At 36.2% G+C, this 19,272-nt stretch overlaps 1 protein-coding gene across 2 annotated transcripts; it reads right to left on the bottom strand.

The window, feature by feature from the left end:
* Positions 1 to 1,391: 1,391 nt before the first annotated feature.
* On the bottom strand, positions 1,392 to 19,051 carry ZNF260 (zinc finger protein 260). Of its 2 annotated transcripts, XR_009005999.1 has the most exons (3): positions 18,960 to 19,051; positions 6,980 to 8,993; positions 1,394 to 4,203 (listed from the first exon to the last, which is right to left on the bottom strand). XR_009005999.1 is itself a non-coding variant. In XM_007165198.2 (2 exons), exon 2 carries the CDS (start codon positions 8,522 to 8,524, stop codon positions 7,286 to 7,288), a length of 1,239 nt encoding a protein of 412 aa, XP_007165260.1. In that variant the 5' UTR covers positions 8,525 to 8,993; positions 18,960 to 19,051; the 3' UTR covers positions 1,392 to 7,285. The 2 variants fall into 2 exon arrangements, 1 of the variants encoding a protein (XP_007165260.1); XM_007165198.2 differs by having other exon boundaries at positions 1,392 to 8,993.
* Between the last annotated feature and the right edge of the window lie 221 nt (positions 19,052 to 19,272).

Below are 19,272 nucleotides of genomic sequence, written 5' to 3'. Positions count from 1 at the left end.
AGTCTTATGAGGATCTGTTGTATTAAATGAGTCACTTTTCTCTTGTTGCTTTCAAGTGTCTCTGTCTTTGGCTTTTGAAATTTTGACTACATTGTGTCTCAGTCTGGGTCTCTTTGGGTTTATCCTAGCTGGGGATTGTTGAGCTTCTTGTAGATTCATGTCTTTTTTTTTTTTCTAAATAAATTTATGTATTTATTTATGGCTGCATTGGGTCTTTGTTGCTGCGCTGGGCTTTCTCTAGTTGTGGCAAGTGGGGGTTACTCTTCATTGCAGTGCGCGGGCTTCTCATTGCAGTGGCTTCTCTTGTTGTGGAGCATGGGCTCTTGGCACGTGGGCTTCAGTAGTTGTGGCACACAGGCTCAGTAGTTGTGGCGCATGGGCTTAGTTGCTCTGAGGCATGTGGGATCTTCCCAGACCAGGGCTCGAACCCATGTCCCCTTCATTGGCAGGTGGATTCTTAACCACTGTGCCACCAGGGAAGCCCCAGATTCATGTCTTTTATCAAATTTTTAAAGTCTGGGGCCACTATTCATTCAAATAACCTCTCTACCCCCTTCTCTAGCTCTTCTGTTTCTGGGACTCCATAATGCATATGTTGATCTGCTTGTTGGTGTCCAACAAGTCCCTTATGCACTTTTCTTCATTTGGGTTTCTATTTGCTTCTTAGACTCAATATAAAATAATATATTATTTAATATATTCAAGTTTGCTGATTTTTTTTTGTCTAATCATGTCCACTGTTGAACCAACCCCTCTAGTAAATTTTTCACATCAATTATTATATACTGTAGCTCCAGAATTTGTTTGGTTCCATTTTATAATTTCTGATTGTTGATATTCTCATTTTATTCATGTGATTTCCTGGTTTCCTTTAGTTATTTGTCCATATTGTCACTTAGCTCTTTGACCAAATTTGAGACAATTGTTTAAAAATCTTTGTCTAGTAAGTCCATGACTGGGCTTCCTCAAGGACAGTTCCTGTCAATTAACTTTGCTCCTTTTAATGAGTCATGTTTCCTGTTTCTTCATGTGCTTTATGTTTTGTATTGTAAATTGGACACTATTAAAAAGTGTTAATTCTGGAAATCAGATTTTCCCCCTTCCCCAGTTTCAATGTTTTTGATTGTTAAAGGCTGTGGTAATCTGATACTTTTTCTAATTATTTTTGCATAGACTGTTTCTTGCATGCATGATAACTTAAAAGTCATTTTCTGTTTTTTAAAAATATTTATTTATTTGGCTGTGCAGGGTCTTTGTTGTGGCATGTGGGATCTTTAGTTGTGGCATGTGGAATCTTTGTTTTTAGTTGCGGCATGCAGACTCTTAGTTGCAGCATGCGGGGTCCAGTTCCCTGACGAGGGATCAAACCCAGGCCCCCTGCATTGGGAGTGTAGAGTCTTAACCACTAGACCACCAGGCAAGTCCCTAAAAGCCTTTTTCTTTAGTTAATTTTGTGTATATCTGCTTTTAACTGTTTTGACAGAGATTTTCTTGAATGCCAGAAGCTGAAACAAACAACACACGAACACGCACACACAAGAGAACAGCCACCTTCCCTAGTCTTTGCAGGTTGGTTCTGTGCTGGGGCATTCCTTCACCATTTAGCTAGAATTGCTCTGAGCCTAGGGATCACCCCAAGGTGAAATCTTGTCTTCTCAAGATTAAGTAAGACTTCTTGGCATGCTTCTTGTGTGGACATATGTATATCTTTTTTTCTTTTCTTTTCTTTTTTTTTTTGGCTGCACCGTGTGGCATATGGGAACTTAGTTCCCTGACCAGGGAGCAAACCCACACCCCCTGCAGTGGAAGCAGAGTCTTAACCACTGGATTGCCAGGGAAGTCCCTGTGTGGACATGTGTATGTCTTAGTAAAGTCCCCCCTATATACATCTGCTTTTGAATGTCTTATTTTCCCAGAGTTTTACCCTAGTTTTTCCTCCAGGCCATAGTTTGTGTCCCCACCAATATCTCTTGCCCCAGGCATCCCACCTTGAAGGTTTTATGAGCAGTGCATGCTCATTTCCCCACCTGCATTCTGAGTAATGTAAAACAGCAATGTGCCTTGCATCAGTCCTTCATGTATCCTCAAGATAGGTCAGAACAGAGATACACAATAATTTGCAAACATGGTCTGCTCTGCTTCTTCAAGTTTGAGAAGGAGAAACTGGGTTGCCACCAGGTCACGACCAAGATCACTGTTGTGCTGGGGAGGGGTGGGGAAAGAGTAAACATGCCACAAAACTTTTGAAGATGGCTTTTCTTAATTGAGCATTTTCTTGTTTCAAAAAAGCTTTGACTGTTTTTCAGAGGTACTACAAAGTTGGTTCAGAAAGCTTCTGGGGTTTTGTTGTTGTTGTTGTTTTTCAGTTTCTGTGGGAAAACAATAGCTTGGAGCTTCCTAGTTCAACATTTTGGTGATGTCATTTGCAGGAACTGTATTTTCCACATATTTCCCATTCCAACAATTTTTATTTTAAAATGAAGAAATTGAGACTTAGGAAGTTTTACAAATTGCCAAAAATTACAGAGCTTGTTAATGGAGTTGGGATTATACTCTTCTAATGAGAAGTGGTTTTGTCTTATTTACCATATATCAGGAGCTCATAGTAAGCATCTGACAAGATGTTTACCTCATATTTAACTGGCTGGTGTAGAATTAAGCAGGAAGGGGACTGTCTTAGCTTGAGCTACTATAACAAAATGCCATAGACTGGGTGGCTTAAACAACAGACGTTTATTTCTCACAGTTCTAGAGGCTAAAAAGTCCCAATAGCAAAGTGCTGGCAGATTTGGTGAAGGTCCATTTCCTGGGTTGTAGACAGCTGCTGTCTCACTGTGTGCTTGGTGCATACACGAGGCATTCCTTATAAGGGCACTACTCCCATCATAAGTGTGCCACCCTCATGACCTAATCTAAAACTAATTAATCTCCCTAAGGCCCCATCTCCAAATACCATCACATTGTAGATTAGGGCTTCCACACTTGAATTCTGGGCTGGGGTGGAGGGGAGATTTCCTTATTCACCGAACAAAAATCTTTAATATAATGGTATTAAGCAGCGATGGGCTTCAAATTACTTTGTTCAGAATCCTCATGCTGAAGGACGTGAATCACAATTTGAACAAATGCAAAGGCATACTATGTTTTGGGACAGACAGACAGACAGTATCATAAGTATAATTTCTCCCAAAGTAAGTGTATAAATTTAATGTAATTCCAATTAGAATATCAAAGGGTTTTTGTAATTTGAGAAAACTATCTTAATTTATATAGAAAGAAAATTAACTTAGCCAATAAAACTGAAAAACAGCAGGGAGTGGGGGACTTGCTGTAATACTCAGTATCAAAATACAATAAGGCTAATGTTAAGTTATCAATTAATATGGTGTTAGTATAGGAATAGAAAAACAGATTAATGAAGCAAGAGAATATAGAAATAGGTCTTGGTATAAATCAAAATATAGTCAGTTTAAGTTGAATGAAGAAAAGATCATATGGTTAAAGGATTACATAGCAAAGTTTTAGTTGAGTAGGAAAAGTGTGGTATCAGTAAAGGATTAAGAACAGGCCTTTCCCACTGATTCATCTCTGGAAAGATGACTTTAGATTTGCCTTTCTACCACACTTTCCTTGAAGAAAACACCACTGTAAATCTCTCATTTGTAGCCTGTATCTGGATGGGACGAACTGTTAATTGGCATGTAGACGTTGACAGCCTATATAACTAAGGCATCACAAGTCTTGGGAAACCAAGGCAGTGGCTTCTCTGTGCTTAAATGATTATCATTGTTACAACTGAGTGTGCCCCATGTCATGGTGGCACACCGTGCAGATGCCCTGGTTGATTATTATAAACTGTGCTGGATGAGAATGTTAATGTTTCCCAGTGCTGAGGTGAACCACGCCCATTTTGATCTTTTCTCCTCTGTGCAGTGCTGAAGCAGTGGAAGCTGTGCTTGCTTGGGTAGTTGCAGGACTGTCTGATGAACATGCTGTGAAGACATTTTCTTGTCAGGACAAAGCTAATAATAAACCTAATGCTAGGTTAAAGCTTATTCTGCTCTCCCTCTCTCTTTTTTTGATTGCTAGTTCAAATCTGTGATTGCTTCTGGTGGACATGCAGGTGTCAGAGCTGTGTGACTTGCTGCTAAACTGGCTGCTGGATTATTTTAACAAATTGTGCTTGTATAACTGGCAACCCATCTGGAAGAAAAGAAAATGAACCCTCATACATGACATTAAAAATTCAATTCTAGATGGATTATTTATATATCGCAAAAAGGAAATAGACAACTTATAAGAAAACCTAAGAAGTAACATATACAATCTAGAGATTAAAATATCTCTATAACCAATCCATAAACTTCCTAATGTCTAATACGTGAAGTCTTCAAAACTGACAAAAAAATAAATAATCCTATAGGAAAATAGGCTAATAATATGAAATTTTACAAAGAAGCAAATCTAGGAAAAGCAAATCTATGAAATTTTACAAAGAAGCAAATCTAGGCGAGGTTTATACTCATCAGACAAACATGAATTTTAGTATAATGCCACCTATTGCATGGCTGGAGGAAACCTGTCTTTTTGAAAATAACTGATTGCATCTATTAAAACTTTAAAATAGCACATATCCTTTAATCTAGCAGTCTCTTGCCTATAATCTATCCCCCAGAAATAAAAATAAAATGTAAGGGCCAATATAAAGGTGTTTACTATAGTGTTGTTTGTGATGGCAAATAACTAGCAACAAGTTGAATTAGTAGGGGGATGGCTGAATAAATTTATAGCACACAATATCACTGAATACTGTGCAGCAACTGCTTATCTTACTCTATCTGATCATTATAATCATTCTTGTTGCTGGGCCTTGGCACTGACCAACTATAGGCACGAAAAGGTAATCCTCCTTATTTGGTCTGGATTAGAGTTCCTAGTTGCTCTGGTGACTTCAAAGCTGCACCAGCACAAGTGGATAACACTTAAGGAATATGAGAGAATGCTTAATGAGAAATGGAAGAAAAGAGAGGAAAATTTAGATTCACATAGATATACATGTATCTTATTTGGATACATTACCTCACAAAGTCAACCTATGGCATTTATAATCTTATCTCAAGACCAACCTTCAAATATGCTAATAAGCAGTGCAGTGCTATAGTTATAGTAGCATAGTATTATTCTGAGTTTAAAAGAAATTGATATATTTGAAAGCAGCCTAAGGTTTAAGTGTTACATACTCATTTTTATCACTATTCAAAAAGAGCACTAACTGCTTTCTATATGTCAAGTTATTGTGGAAAAGAATCCAAAATCCTCAAAAAGATTTACTTTTAATAAAAGAATTCTGTTTAGGTCTGAGATCTCCCTTTTCAGTGCCATTTTCCTGAAGGAAACAAACAAACTAGAGGTGGGGGAAATTGACTGTGGCAGACTAGAGGAAAAAAATAGTCTGAGTTTAAAACTCAAGCTGAAATGCAAGAGTTGATGTTTTACTCAATGGCATACAAAAAAATGTAAGAGTGACATGTTTTCCTCATTTAAAAAATGTCAAATTTCTAATGCCAATACTGGTTATGTGGACTATTAAAATTCCTGATAAGTGTTTCTGAAAAATGAATTATCTCTAACAAGTCTGTGCATGTATTACTAAGTGATGTATTACTAAGTGATATGATCCTTAAATGTATGTGATTCAATCACCTGTTGCAAAATCATGCTATAATCTATTGTGGTCTCAGTAAAGACCACACAGAGATTAGTGATATGACATTTGAGAGTAAATTTAAATAACTAGATTTGTTACCATTCCAATTTTTAAAATTCATATTTTATAGTAAAGATATGATTGTAGAAATATCTTCTGTAAAATATCTGCATCTAACTGGGAATGTGAATCCACTATAACATGTACTCCATGTAGTTTCCCTACTCCTATCCCTATCTTTTTTAATTTTCAGAAGTTTAAAAGAAACAGCATAAACAACAGAATAAACTCATATATTATTACAATTCAGAATTAACATATTTTGTTTTATTTACTTGGAATCTTTATTTCTTTTTAATGAGATAGATATTTAGATACAAAACTGAAGTATCCTTTAACTACCATGTTTGGCCCCATTTCCCTTCTACTGCCTTTCTTTTTAGAGACAACCACTTTTGGGAACTGAGTGTGTATTCTTCCAATCCATTCTTCATAGCTTTACATAAAAATGTTCACCCATAACCAATGCTTTAATACTAGTGTTGGTTAGTGTTGATTTAATTTAAATTCATACAGGAATAATTATAATATATTCACTTCATTTGTTTTCACTCTACATGACTTTCATATCTTTCTTATTAATACATATAGATTTAATTTCTTATACTTAACTACTAGAGAATATTATACAGTGTGACTGCATCACATTTTATTCATCCATTTCAAAAGTGACAGACATTTGTTTCCAATTTTTTGCTAATATAACTCATGCTGCAATGAACATAAAGGTACAGGACTCCCTGGGTACATGTATCAGTTTCTTCGCTATATGTATGTATACTCAAGAGTGGGTATTCTGGAATCTGTTTTCGAAATTCTTTCCTACCCTCAGGTTTGAAAAAATTCTCCTATAAAATTCTTATATTACTAAGTTTTGCTCTTTGCATTCTAATCTTCATAACACTTTTGGATTTTTAAATAAATACTTTAATGTATAACAACAGCAAAGATCTAATATTTTTCCACATGAAGAGTCAATTTACCCTGAGACCATTTTTTGAATCATCCAGATTTTCCTACCAACTTGTGATTACCACCTCTATCAATTGCCAATTCCCCATACAGACATGCATATGTTTCTGGATATAATATTCTGTCACAATCTTTGTTTCTATTACTGCATCAAGAGCAAATAATCTTGATGATTATACATATAGCAAAACATGTAACAAAAAAATGACAATTTTGTCTCTTAATTTCACATCTTTATACCTCGCATATCTTTGTCTGAATGCATCAGGTAGGCCTACCAGAACCATGTTGATTAGTGTCCATGACTGGATCCTTAATGAGAATGCTCCTAAAAGTACAGCATGAACAATGTTTGTTGTGGGGTCTTGGGGGTGTAGGTTTTCATGATACTGTGATAGTTATTAAATTCTCAGTATATTACATTTTGAGCTGTTGCTGAAGGATTTTCCACATTCATGTGAATTTACTGTAAAATGAATTTTCTGATATACTGTTTAATATGAATTCTCTTGAAGGTGTTCCCAAATTCAAGGCATTCATAGAGTTTTAATGAGTATGAATTCTCTGGTGTCTAATATGATGTGACTTCTGGCTAAAAGCTTTCCCACATTCATTACACTGATAAGGTTTTTCTCCAGTGTGGATTCTCATATGCAGAGCAAGAGTTGAGAACTGAGAGAAGGCTTTCCCACATTCATTACAGCCATAGGGCTTCTCACCTGTATGGCTTCTCATATGCACAGTAAGAGATGAGCTTTGACAGAAGGCTTTCCCACATATTTTACATTCGTAAGGCTTATCACCTGTGTGAATTCTCACATGTACGATGAGAGATGTGATTCGAGAGAAGGCTTTTCCACATTTATTACATTCATAGGGTTTCTCTCCTGTGTGAATATTGTGATGTTTAATGAGGTACTGCTTCTGCCTAAAGATTGTTCCACATTCATTACATTTATAGGGTTTCTCTCCAATATGAATTTTCTCATGCTCAGTGAGGTTTGATTTCCCACTGAAGGCTTTTCCACATTCCTTACATATATAAGGTTTCTCTCCTGTATGACTTCTCTGGTGTCTAATGAGGCTTGACTTCTGAATGAAAGCTTTCCCACACCCTTTACATTCATAAGGTTTCTCGCCAGTATGAATTCTTTGATGGATAATGAGGTTTTCCTTCTGGCTAAAGGCTTTTCCACACTCATTACATTTAAAGGGTTTCTTTCCACTATGGATATTCTGATGTTTAACAAGGTATTGCTTCTGGCTGAAAGCTCTTCCACATTGATTACATTCAAATGGTTTCTCTCCTGTATGAATTTTCTCATGCTCAGAGAGATATGATTTGCCATTGAAGGCTTTGCCACATTCCTTACATACATAGGGTTTGTTTCCAATATGATTTCTCTGGTGTTTAATAAGGCTTGGCATCTGAATAGAAGCTTTCCCACATTCATAAGTTTTCTCTCCAGTATGATGTTTTTGATGAGTAAGTAAGTTTCCCTTCTGGCTGAAGGCTTTTCCACATTTATTACATTTATATGGTTTCTTTCCTGTATGACTTCTCAAATGTAGAGTAAGGGATGAGACTCGAGAGAATTCTTTACCACATTCATTACATTCATGTGATTTCTCTCCAGTATGCATTTTCTTATGCTCTATGAGGTTTTGCTTCAGGCTAAATGTTTTTCCACATTCATTACATTCATAAGGTTTCTCTCCAGCATGAATTTGATCATGCTGAAGGAGATCTGATTCAGGCTGAAGGCTTTCCAACATTCTTATCATGCACAGATACCTTCTCCAACAAGAATTCCTTAGTATCTCTTGACATGTGACATGGATGAAAGCTTTTCCACATTCAGTACATTCATATGGTTTCTCTCCAATAGTAATTTTCAGCTATCTATCAAAGTTGAATATATGATGAAAGACTTTTCACATTGGTTATCCTGTGATTAGCTGATTACAAATTGGGATGAAATATAGCATCCTCATTATATTCTTAATGGTTCTTTTTTAGACAGCTTCTCTCATATTTAAGTGTAAATTAAATGTTCCAAACTCGTTTAAACTGAGTCCCATACACAGAGGAGTAGTCTTAAAGAATCAATGTCTGTGCTCAGAGGAAATACTTTTCTGCTACCTAGGTTTTCTGAGTTTTTCTTTAGCTGTGTTTTCACGGAGAAGGATGAGACTTAACCCACAAGTCTTTCCTGTTGTGTCTTTATTTACTTATAAATTTCCCAGGCCTTTTCTAAAAAGGAGTACAAAAAAATCATCATTGAAATGAGTTAATCACTGTAAAATATTTAATGCCTGGCAATGTAGTAAATATTCAATAAAGTAGCAATCATCATCATCAATATCACACTTGTAAATTTTCCCACTATTTTTAATAAAATTTCAAAAATATGCAATTTAAAAATAGACTCTTTATTTCAAACCTAACCTACCAGTATAAAAGAAAGCTCAAATACAAATAACATCCATGGGTGCATGTAGCTTAAACTGCTTTTAAATGAAACAATGTATACTTTATAAATCAGTAAAATAAGGGAAAACATAAAAAACAGGTGACAAACAGGATGAAAGACAAACACGTAACATTTGGAAAGCCTAGGATGAAGGGATAAAAAATAAAATGAATAGGAGTATTAATAAGGGATATGTGGTTAAATAAGATATTTATTTCTACATTTTCCTGAAACTCCATTAACATGACAATAGGGGATGAAGGGCATTACTCATAAAATCTAAAAGGTTGAGGAGACAACAGTGGATGAAAGTATTAGGAAATTTTGAAAGGAAAGCAAATAAAGGACTGTAAATTAACAGCAGAACTGAGTGACTTAAATAAAATGCTAGCAGATGAGGATGCCACTTAGAAGCAAGGCAATCTGTGACACAGCTGTCAACAGAAAGGCACTATAACTGGAGACACTGCATGAGAGTGGAAGGTGGGGCTTATAAAATGAAAGGAGCAGCTGATACACCCAATTCACCTAACTGGAAAGAAATAGGAATTATCCAGACAAAGTACAACTGAGAAACTCCAAATTTAGTGATGACAGGGAAAGTAGATGAGAGTACCATAATGAAAGAAGGGGATGAGTATAAGTTTATATATAGTATAGGCTCCCAAATTCTTTCTTCTGCTAGACTCCAAGAATGCTGGTAGTTGTCAGATAATGGAAGGGTTCTTGTTTGAAAAAATGAGAAGATCATGAGAACACCTACAGATACTGACATTTGGAGTCATATAAAAGAAAGACTTAGATATCTGACTGAATGCTGCACAGTGAAGCCCACCATTTCGCAGACCCACCCATGGACACAGAGATTAAAATAATCTTTCTGATACCTCTATGTATTAATGTAGAGTTAAAGATCACAAAAATTGGACAAAAGCCATAATGTGAAAGATCAAACAAATAGGAAAAAACAAGGCAAGGAACAAAAGAGCACATACATACAATATATAATTAGTATCACAGAAAGCTAAGAGATTATATAGCAATGAAATATTAATAGGATTCTATAAATAAGTGCTTTTGGAAATAAACAATATGATGCTGACCTTAAAAATTCAATAGGTTGGGAAAAAAATTCCAGAATATCTCCCAGAATAAAAAAATTAAAAAAAAAAAAAAAAGGAAGGAAGGGAGAAAGGAATAAAGAAGGAGAGTAGGGCTTCCCTGGTGGCGCAGTGGTTGAGAATCTGCCTGCCAATGCAGGGGACACGGGTTCGAGCCCTGGTCTGGGAAGATCCCATATGCTGCAGAGCAACTAGGCCCGTGAGCCACAACTACTGAGCCTGCGTATCTGGAGCCTGTGCTCCGCAACAAGAGAGGCCGCAATAGTGAGAGGCCTGTGCACCGTGATGAACAGTGGCCCCCGCTTGCCGCAACTGGAGAAAGCCCTCGCACAGAAACAAAGACTCAACACAGCCATAAATAAATAAATAAATATATATATATATATTTTTTTTTTTTAAAAAGGAGAGTAATGACTGGGAAATTAGTAGTTTAGTGGAGGAATCCAGGAGGTTCAAGAGAAAATATGAAGCACCAGAGAAAGGAGTTTCAGAGAAAATATGAAGAAAAATGAATGCAGGAAATTTTCTGAACCCCATCTTTCATATTAGCATGTTGATAATGATTAAATTGATTACATTTAAAATAGGTAAAATAGCTGTATAAAATATGGGAATAAACACCAACAGACACAGTCAAATGAGTTGAAAGTGGCTGTCTATGTGGAACAAAAACTATGGGTGAGGAAGAATGGAGCAAGCATAGCTATAATCCTATTTGACTTTTAAAAGCCCCTATTTGTTATACTTACAGAGATCTTGAAGACTTGGGCCTTTTAACTTGACTGAGTCTATAATTGTATAATAACTATAGACAGTGCTCTTTTTATCTACTTACAACTGAGTTTCACATGGGCTAAACAGCAAAGTATACATATATTTAATGGGAAAGAAAAAAAGAAAATATGACAGAAAATAGCCATTTTTGCTTCCAAATCTGATTTTGATTTCTATTTTGATTACTGATACTATCATTTCTTGATACAGAAACTGTCATTGCCATCAAATTCAATTTTCATTTGTTTTTCTCCTTTCATTATGCCTGATATACTGGCACCCAAGCTCTTTTTTTTGTCAAGAGCCCTGTCCTTGGCCTCTCTTTAAATCCTTTCTTTTATAACTGTTTTCCATCCACTCACTGCAAACCTTGGACATTATCCTGATCTATCTGTCTTAAAATTATATCCTCATTTTCTTATAAATCATTTCAAGAACTGATTAGTAATATGCTGCCACTCATATCAGTGCTATAATTTCCATAACTAGAAAAAAATACCTCAACCCTCACTGCATACCATAAGCAAAAATTCACTCAAAATCAATTATAGACCTCAGCATAAGAACTAAACTTATTAAAACTATTAATAAAAAAACTATTAATATAAAAGAAAAAATGGTAGACTTCATCAAAATTAAAAATTAATTAACGCCCTTCAGAAAACACAGTTAAGGACTTCCCTGGTGGCACAGTGGTTAAGAATCCACCTGCCAATGCAGGGGACACGAGTTCGAGCCCTAGTCCAGGAAGCTCCCACATGCCGTGGAGCAACTAAGCCTGTGCGCCGCAACTACTGAGCCTGCGTGCCACAACTACTGAAGTCTGCACACCTAGAGCCCATGCTCTGCAACAAGAGAAGCTACTGCACTGAGAAGCCCGTGCACTGTGACGAAGAGTAGCACCCGCTCGACGCAACTAGAGAAAGCCCACACACAGCAAGGAAGACCCAATGTAGCCCAAAAAATTTTTAATTAATTAATTAATTAAAGAAAAGAAAAGAAAACACAGTTAAGAAAACAAAAAGGAAAGCCATAGACTGGGAGAAACTAATAAAGGGCTTGTATCCAGAATATATACAACTCTTGAAACACAATAATAAAAAGATAAACAATTTAGTTTTTAAAATGGGAGAAAGACTAGACATTTCACAAAATAAAACATCTTATTTTTGCTCAAGAATGCAGACAAGAAGGATAAAAAACTGGCCTTTCTGCCAATGAGCTTCAATGTATGTCTTAGACATCAAAGCGAAAAATACAAATCTAACAGTGTATACACTTAAGATCCAAGTTGCTCTGGAAGCTACAATATAAGATGGAGATACAGAGATCAGAGAGATTGGGCTAGAAGTGAGAGACAGTTTAATAAAAATGAAGGTCAAGGTTGAACAGTGGATAGGATTTTGATAGATGGGTCACTGCACAATCAACGGCAAAGATGCAAAGAATTTCATACATATGAAGGGAGAGGTGAGAACGGTGCAACCATTACTACTTAAAGCTAGAATAATAATCACAATCACTAACTGTGCAGTGAAGGGAAGAGGGAGACTGAAAATATGTATTGTAAAATGTATAAAATATACTGGTAACAGATAGTAAATAGATATTGTCTCAAATCAGGGATGAAGACTAAGAAAATTATGAATATAAAGGCAACCATAAGAAAAAAATATAAACTTTCCAAATTTTCGGGAAAAAAAGACATATATTCAAAACAAAGAAAGATCCTACGCAAAAGATACAAAAGATAAAAGATGAGGCAGAATTTAAAACAGTTGGGAATTCCCTGGAGGTCCAGTGGTTAGGACTCCATGCTTTCACTGCCAAGGGCATGGGTTCAATCCCTGGTCAAGGAACTAAGATCCCACAAGCTGCGTTGCGTGGCCCAAAATAAAATAAAATAAAATAAAAACAGTATATAAAGTAAAATCAGAGAATCAATACCAACCATATTGTTCCTGTCAATAAGTGCAACTAGAATAAAAATAACTATTAAAAGAGCTATGATAGGATCATACAGAAAATTCTCAGGCCTCAAACCAGACCTCCAGAATCAAAAAACCTGTGTGTAGGGCCCAGCAATCTGTATTTTACAAGCCCTTCAGGTGACTTTGATTCATGCTAAAGTTTAACAACTGATATGGCAAAACCCTCCTAAACTATATATATACAAGATATGCATCTAAAACAATATATAAGAAATGCTAAAATAAAGACTAAAGATAAAATAAAGAAGATAATCATGAATATATAAAATACAGAAATCCAAGATACAAAAACACATTAGCAACTGAGAAGACTACCTCTCTCAACCTCGGAGATCAAATCCATGAAATATGCAAACATATGAAAAATGGGAACATGAAATAAAAACATGCACTTATTTATAATATAGAGCTAACTAGTTTATTTTGTATCTTGAAAATAGATAGTGAACCATCTTTTAAAATGCTCAGAGAACATTCTCAAAATCAGTCCACATGGTAGGCCTATAAAATCTCAAATATCCCACAAAGTAGAAAAGGACAGATAAAAAATAAAATACTCTGACTAAAAAAAAAGTCATAAATTAGAAAAATGAAAATCTTTCACTTGTAAATTCCAAAATCTACTGGCTTGAACAAACTCTTTGGTCAAAGAGGAAATTAAAATAAATTGTGTAATGTTCAGAATATTATTCAGAACACAATGTATATCAGAACCTAGAACCCATAGAACACATTTGAAAATAATGCTTGGAGAAGTTTTAGCATAAATGTTTACATTATTTTTAAAAGAAATAATCATAATAAACATTCCAACTAAGGAATTACAATAAGGAGAAGAAAATAAAAGAAAAACAGAAAAATTAGTAAAGATAAAAAAGTAATTATTACAAACAAAAATAGAAGTAATAATAGATTCATGAGTTGATTCTTAGGGAAAAACTAAAAGGGAATAAAAGCAAAATTACAAAAATAAAAAATGATTATTTGGAAATAAGGATTGTAGAGATTATTTTGCTCAACCCTATGCAAATAAATTTGAAAACCTAGCAAATACAACCTCTGAAAACTGAGACCAGAAAAGACAGAAAATCTGAACAGAAAAATAAACATAGGAAAAAAAGAGATAATCATTCAGACATTTTATCACCCCAAAGTCCCAGGTATACATGGTTTAAGATGTGAATTTTACTAAAATTTTAACAAAGTACAGTAATACTATATATTTAAATTTTTCCAATTTTTAAATTCATTAAATTTGCAAAAGCATGATGCTCAACAGATCAGGACTAAGTTCTGTATTACTAATAAGCCAAAAGAAAACACAGAAATTACATCTCCTTGGTAATTAAAGCCCCTTGTATTTTTACAGGGATTATATCAACATCCTTCACACATACTTATCAAAACTGAATTTTTTAAAAATACATCTTTAATGGAGTATAATTGCTTCACAATGCTGTGTTAGTTTCTGTTGCACAACAAAGTGAATCAGCCATATGCATACATATATCCCCCAATCCCCTCCCTCATAAGCCTCCCTCCCACCCTCCCCAAACTGAATTTTTTATACTGTGAAATGACAGTCCTGAACTGAACTAGGCAACATTGTCTGAATACCAGGCAAAATGGTCCTTTCAACAGCATTTACCTTGTGGTTTAAAAAGTATTTTCAAAGTATAAATCAAAATGCTCTAATGCTAAGCAAACTAACTGTGCTATAATGCCTGAGTTGAGTAGTTGCAACAGATATCCTATGGTTTACAAAGCCTAAAAAACTTACTACCTGGCCCTTTACAAAATAATTTATTGACCCCCCCCCCCCCAGAGTGGTGGTTCCTCTCTCCTCTACCAGGCTGGAACCAGGATGCATTGTTGATCCAGCTTCAACCACAACTAAATGTTAAAGAGACACCTGGAAGAAATCTGGATCTTAAAGTACCACAAAGACCAAAGCTACCACGCAAATTTTGACTACTCACCACATAACTGATATGTGACCAAGAAATGAATTCCTACATTCCTTAAACCAGCACATTTTGGGGTTTATTATAGTCACTTAGCTTTACCATGATTGATAACACTTTTTAGTCCTGTTTCATTGCTTTACATATCATGTATCTGCAGATGCCAACTCAACTCAGGCATTGTAGCCTGAAAGTAGTCTCAGACCATAAGAAAATGAATGAACTTTTTACAAAAACACATAGTAGGGTATAGTTGCCAACCTCTGCTCTTAACAGGTCACCATTTAAACAGAATACATTGAGTTTGCTTCACATTTGAGCATTTTGATATATGTTACAACTCTTCTCAACATAGCAATCACAGTAATCTTGTCACAGTCAAATCATGTCACTGCTCTGCCTAAAAGTCTCCTTGTATACTCATAAAACATTTAGAAGCATACAACGTAAATAATTGCTGCTTCCAGGGAGCAGAAATGGAGAACTGAGAGCCAGGAATAAGGAGACATATCTAGTCTTTTAATTTCTATCAAGTATATGTATTAGAGTTTAAAAATAATAGTTCTATTTCTCTTTAAAAGTAACAGGGAGTTGAACTAGTAGGAAGTCAGCACTCATTTCCAAGCCTGCATTATTGTTAAAAGGCAGGAGTTGGGGAAGAGTTATACTATGATATCTGGAGGTAAGAAGACAATAAGAAATAAGGATAAGGGGGTAAAATTCAACTCTGAGGTATATAACGATAGAAGGAGGGAGAAATGATAGTTAAATTTTAAAGAAAAGAATCTACGTGCTAGTTTTTGAAAGATTACAGATCTATAATCCTTGGCAAGAAGGACGGAATGAAGGAAAGGAGTCTAGGCATATAGGGAGAAGTAAAAAATGGAGAATGTTAGAGAGAGAAGGACGAAATTTAGGCTGTAGAAGTCCTAAAATTGAGACTGCAAATGAGGTAGAGAGGCTGGCATCCAGAATAGAGGTTAGAGAGGCACCCAGTCCTCCAGAATCTGAGAAAAGAAGAGCACCAATCCAGGAAGAACAGGTGGAAATGTTACCTAGGTATCTAAAGAATTCCTAGCAATTTTCACTCCAAAGGATGGGGGCTGATAAGAAAACCTCCTCAAAAAAACTTTCAGATGTTGTAAACTCACTGAATAACTGTAATGAGCCTTTATTCCATTCATACCTGCTGGGTTCTTCCTAACTCACCTGGAGAACACCTCCTTTACATTTCTTCCTCAATCATCCATTGCTCTTCTTGTTTGAACTGGTGACTTTAAAATTCGAAATACTAACATAGGATTTGGATGTTACTGCTGAAGGTCAAAGCAGCATCCCAGAATTCAGGCTGAGCCCTTAGACCCTCAAAGGAGTTGAAGGATAAGGAAAGTGCACCTCCTGGAGATGCACAAGGAAGCTGGCTTGTGAAAAAGAACAAAGTAACGCTGACCCTTTGGCTTAGAAACTGGAGCACATACATACATGTGAGCACATGGAAAAAAGAGTATTTGTAATTTGTATCTCAGGTCAAACTCATTATACCATTTAAAGGCTCCATATATTTCAAAAAATGAGAAACAGAAGGTATCGTATTTTCAGAATTTAGGTTACACAGAGAAACTACAAGACTGAGTTGCCAGAGTTCTCTAGAATCACAACCTGTACGGGTACCTTTGAGCAGGTGTCACTTGTAGCCTTGCTCCTGACTGAACAGTCACAGTCACAGTTTTGAGTATCATAAGAACACTTTTCTCATAAGTGTGAAGTCGTCAACCTTGAGTGATATGGATAAAATATAAAGGGAGTGACTCTGAAATAATTCATGAATCAGAGTTCTTAAAATTTTTAGAAGCCTAATATTTTACCTAGGTTATGTTACTCTAGGAGACATTAAATATTTTAAGCGTCCTATAATTATATGGTCATTCAATTCATTGGTTCAGCAAACATATATACATTTCTCACTTATTACGTGTATTGAAAAGACCATGGTCTCCAATTTGTAATGGGGTATGACAGATAAAAGGATCATACTTCCTCATAAGCTTGATCCAATGTAGTATGCTTAGAATCTGCCCGGACAGTGCTATGAACTGATGAAAACAGGTAATACAGAAGGGGGAAAGGATGGAGGCAAACTGCAGGAGGAAAGACATAAGTATAACATTCTGGACATAAAGAGTTTGAAGTTCCTATGCAACCTCCAGATGGTGCTGTCTATTAGGCAGTTGGATATGTGCATGAGGAGCTCAGGACAAGCCTCAAATAGGAATGATCATTTGTTAGTCCTGTGTCAGCTGAAGCCACAGCAGTGGAATTTTTTTGCTCATAGAGTTCTTAGAGGTGAAAAAAAATGATCAAAGTCAGAAACTTAAGAACACTAATATTTAAGGGAAAAACAGAAACATGTCACTAATGGAGGGTTTTTCTTTTTCTTTTTTTTTGGGGGGGGGGGGGTTGTTCCTTGGTTTTGACCAGAATTATAAAAATGAGAGAAGTATTATGGAAATCAAGGAAACGTTCAAGAATGAGGCAGTGATAAACTCCTGAAAAGGAATGGAGTGAACACAGAAATCTAATTCCTCCATCCCAATTAAAAATGGAAGTGTACAAAACACGCAAGCAAAAATGTGATTCTTATCCGTGCCCTAGCTGCTGCATCCCCTCACAGCTATTTTTATTTTCTGTGTAACTACAAATATACATTCCTATCCCCACTTACTAAAAAAAGTAGTGTATTACACCAAACATACCCTTTACTTTCTTCATATAACAAAATACATTGCAGACTTTCAAAATCTGTCTAACATATAGTATATATTTCCATTTGCTCAAGTCTTATTTTGGGTCTTTCATTAACATTTAAAAATAATCTTCATAAAGGTTTTATACATTTACTGTTTATCCCTAGGTGTTTTATCTGATTTGTTGCTATTGTAAATAAAGTAGTCTTCTTTATAACTATTACTGATTATTTTCGGTATGTATCAAAGCTATTATTTCTATACATGAATTTTTGTACTGTGGTACTTTTCTTTTTCGTTGTATTGAAAAATATGTTAAGTGTGATAAAATACTGGAAGAAATTCTCTTTGTAGATAAAAGAAAAATTTGTTTCGCTACATTTATAAAGGCCATTTCGTTTGGGGAAAACCTGGCCAAATTAGGAGTCAGACTGCCATGCTCACTGACAAACCAGGGAGTCTTAAATCCGTTACTTGATTTCTGCACCAAAGACAGGACAACTTGCTTCCCAATTCCGTCCGTGCTGTCTGCACTTGTGGAAACTACCTCTTAAAGCTATTCCTTAGTCCCGGACTTCTCAAAGCAGCCTTACCAAAATTCCTTCAAAGAATTAAGAAAATTCAATACCTACAGAGAGTCTAGACAACGCATAACAAGTTTCCCGGAAATCTTTCCAATTAAAAAAAAAAAAGGAATGCTGATTTTGTTTTCTACTCCACAATGAGTCTGCTTTTAGCCTTTTCCCTTTCTCATCTTTCACAGAAACGGATGCTCCAGAGAGATGCATCCTTATCATTATTTTAGAAACTAGAAAAGTGAAGTTTACATGGTACTACCCCACTAAGTTCACAATGCCACCCAAACTCACAAACCTGGAACCATACAGGTTGCAACTCTACAACCCTCTCACACTCCCTCACAACCTTTGTCACCCACCGGAGAACCCGTCCGTTTCCTTCTGTACCCCTGCCCCCATCCACAGAAGCTTTGAACACTGCACGTCACAGGAGGCGATTCCTCCCCTTCAGTTTCCCCAGCCCGGTAGTAGGCTCCACAAAACCTCCCTTACAGCCTACCCGACCGGATTCTAAAACCAGAACCCCAGGTCCCGCAACAAGATCTGCGTTTCGTTGAGCCAAAACCAAACTCACCAGCAGACAAAGACGACGATGGCGAGCCGGAAAGCCTGCGCCTGCGCCTGCGCCTGCGCACTCCAGGCTGGCGAGCATTCCCAGAGGTCTCCTGGGCTCCGCCAAGCCTGGGCTCAGTATCGGGCAGAATCAGTCGATATTGGCCGGTTGTCCACTTTTTTTTGACTGTGGACTACATTTCCCAGAAGTTTCAGTGGTTCGAGTCGGCTTTTCGAGTCAGCTTTCGCGCTTTCTCAACTCCACCATAGCTTGTGGGACTGTCTTCCTGTTTGGGGGAGTAGTGTACGTAGGCTGAGCCTCAGGACTTAAGTAA

The sequence above is a fragment of the Balaenoptera acutorostrata genome, chromosome 19 (genome assembly GCF_949987535.1).
Source record: "Balaenoptera acutorostrata chromosome 19, mBalAcu1.1, whole genome shotgun sequence".
In the NCBI taxonomy this organism is placed as follows: Eukaryota; Metazoa; Chordata; class Mammalia; order Artiodactyla; family Balaenopteridae; genus Balaenoptera; species Balaenoptera acutorostrata.
The sequence above is the reverse complement of the archived record's forward strand: the minus strand, read 5'-3'. Positions and strand labels throughout refer to the sequence as shown.

Bases quoted from the DNA above. Each gene is read 5' to 3' on its own strand.
- ZNF260 (XM_007165198.2), bottom strand. From the start codon at position 8,524: ATGATAAGAATGTTGGAAAGCCTTCAGCCTGAATCAGATCTCCTTCAG.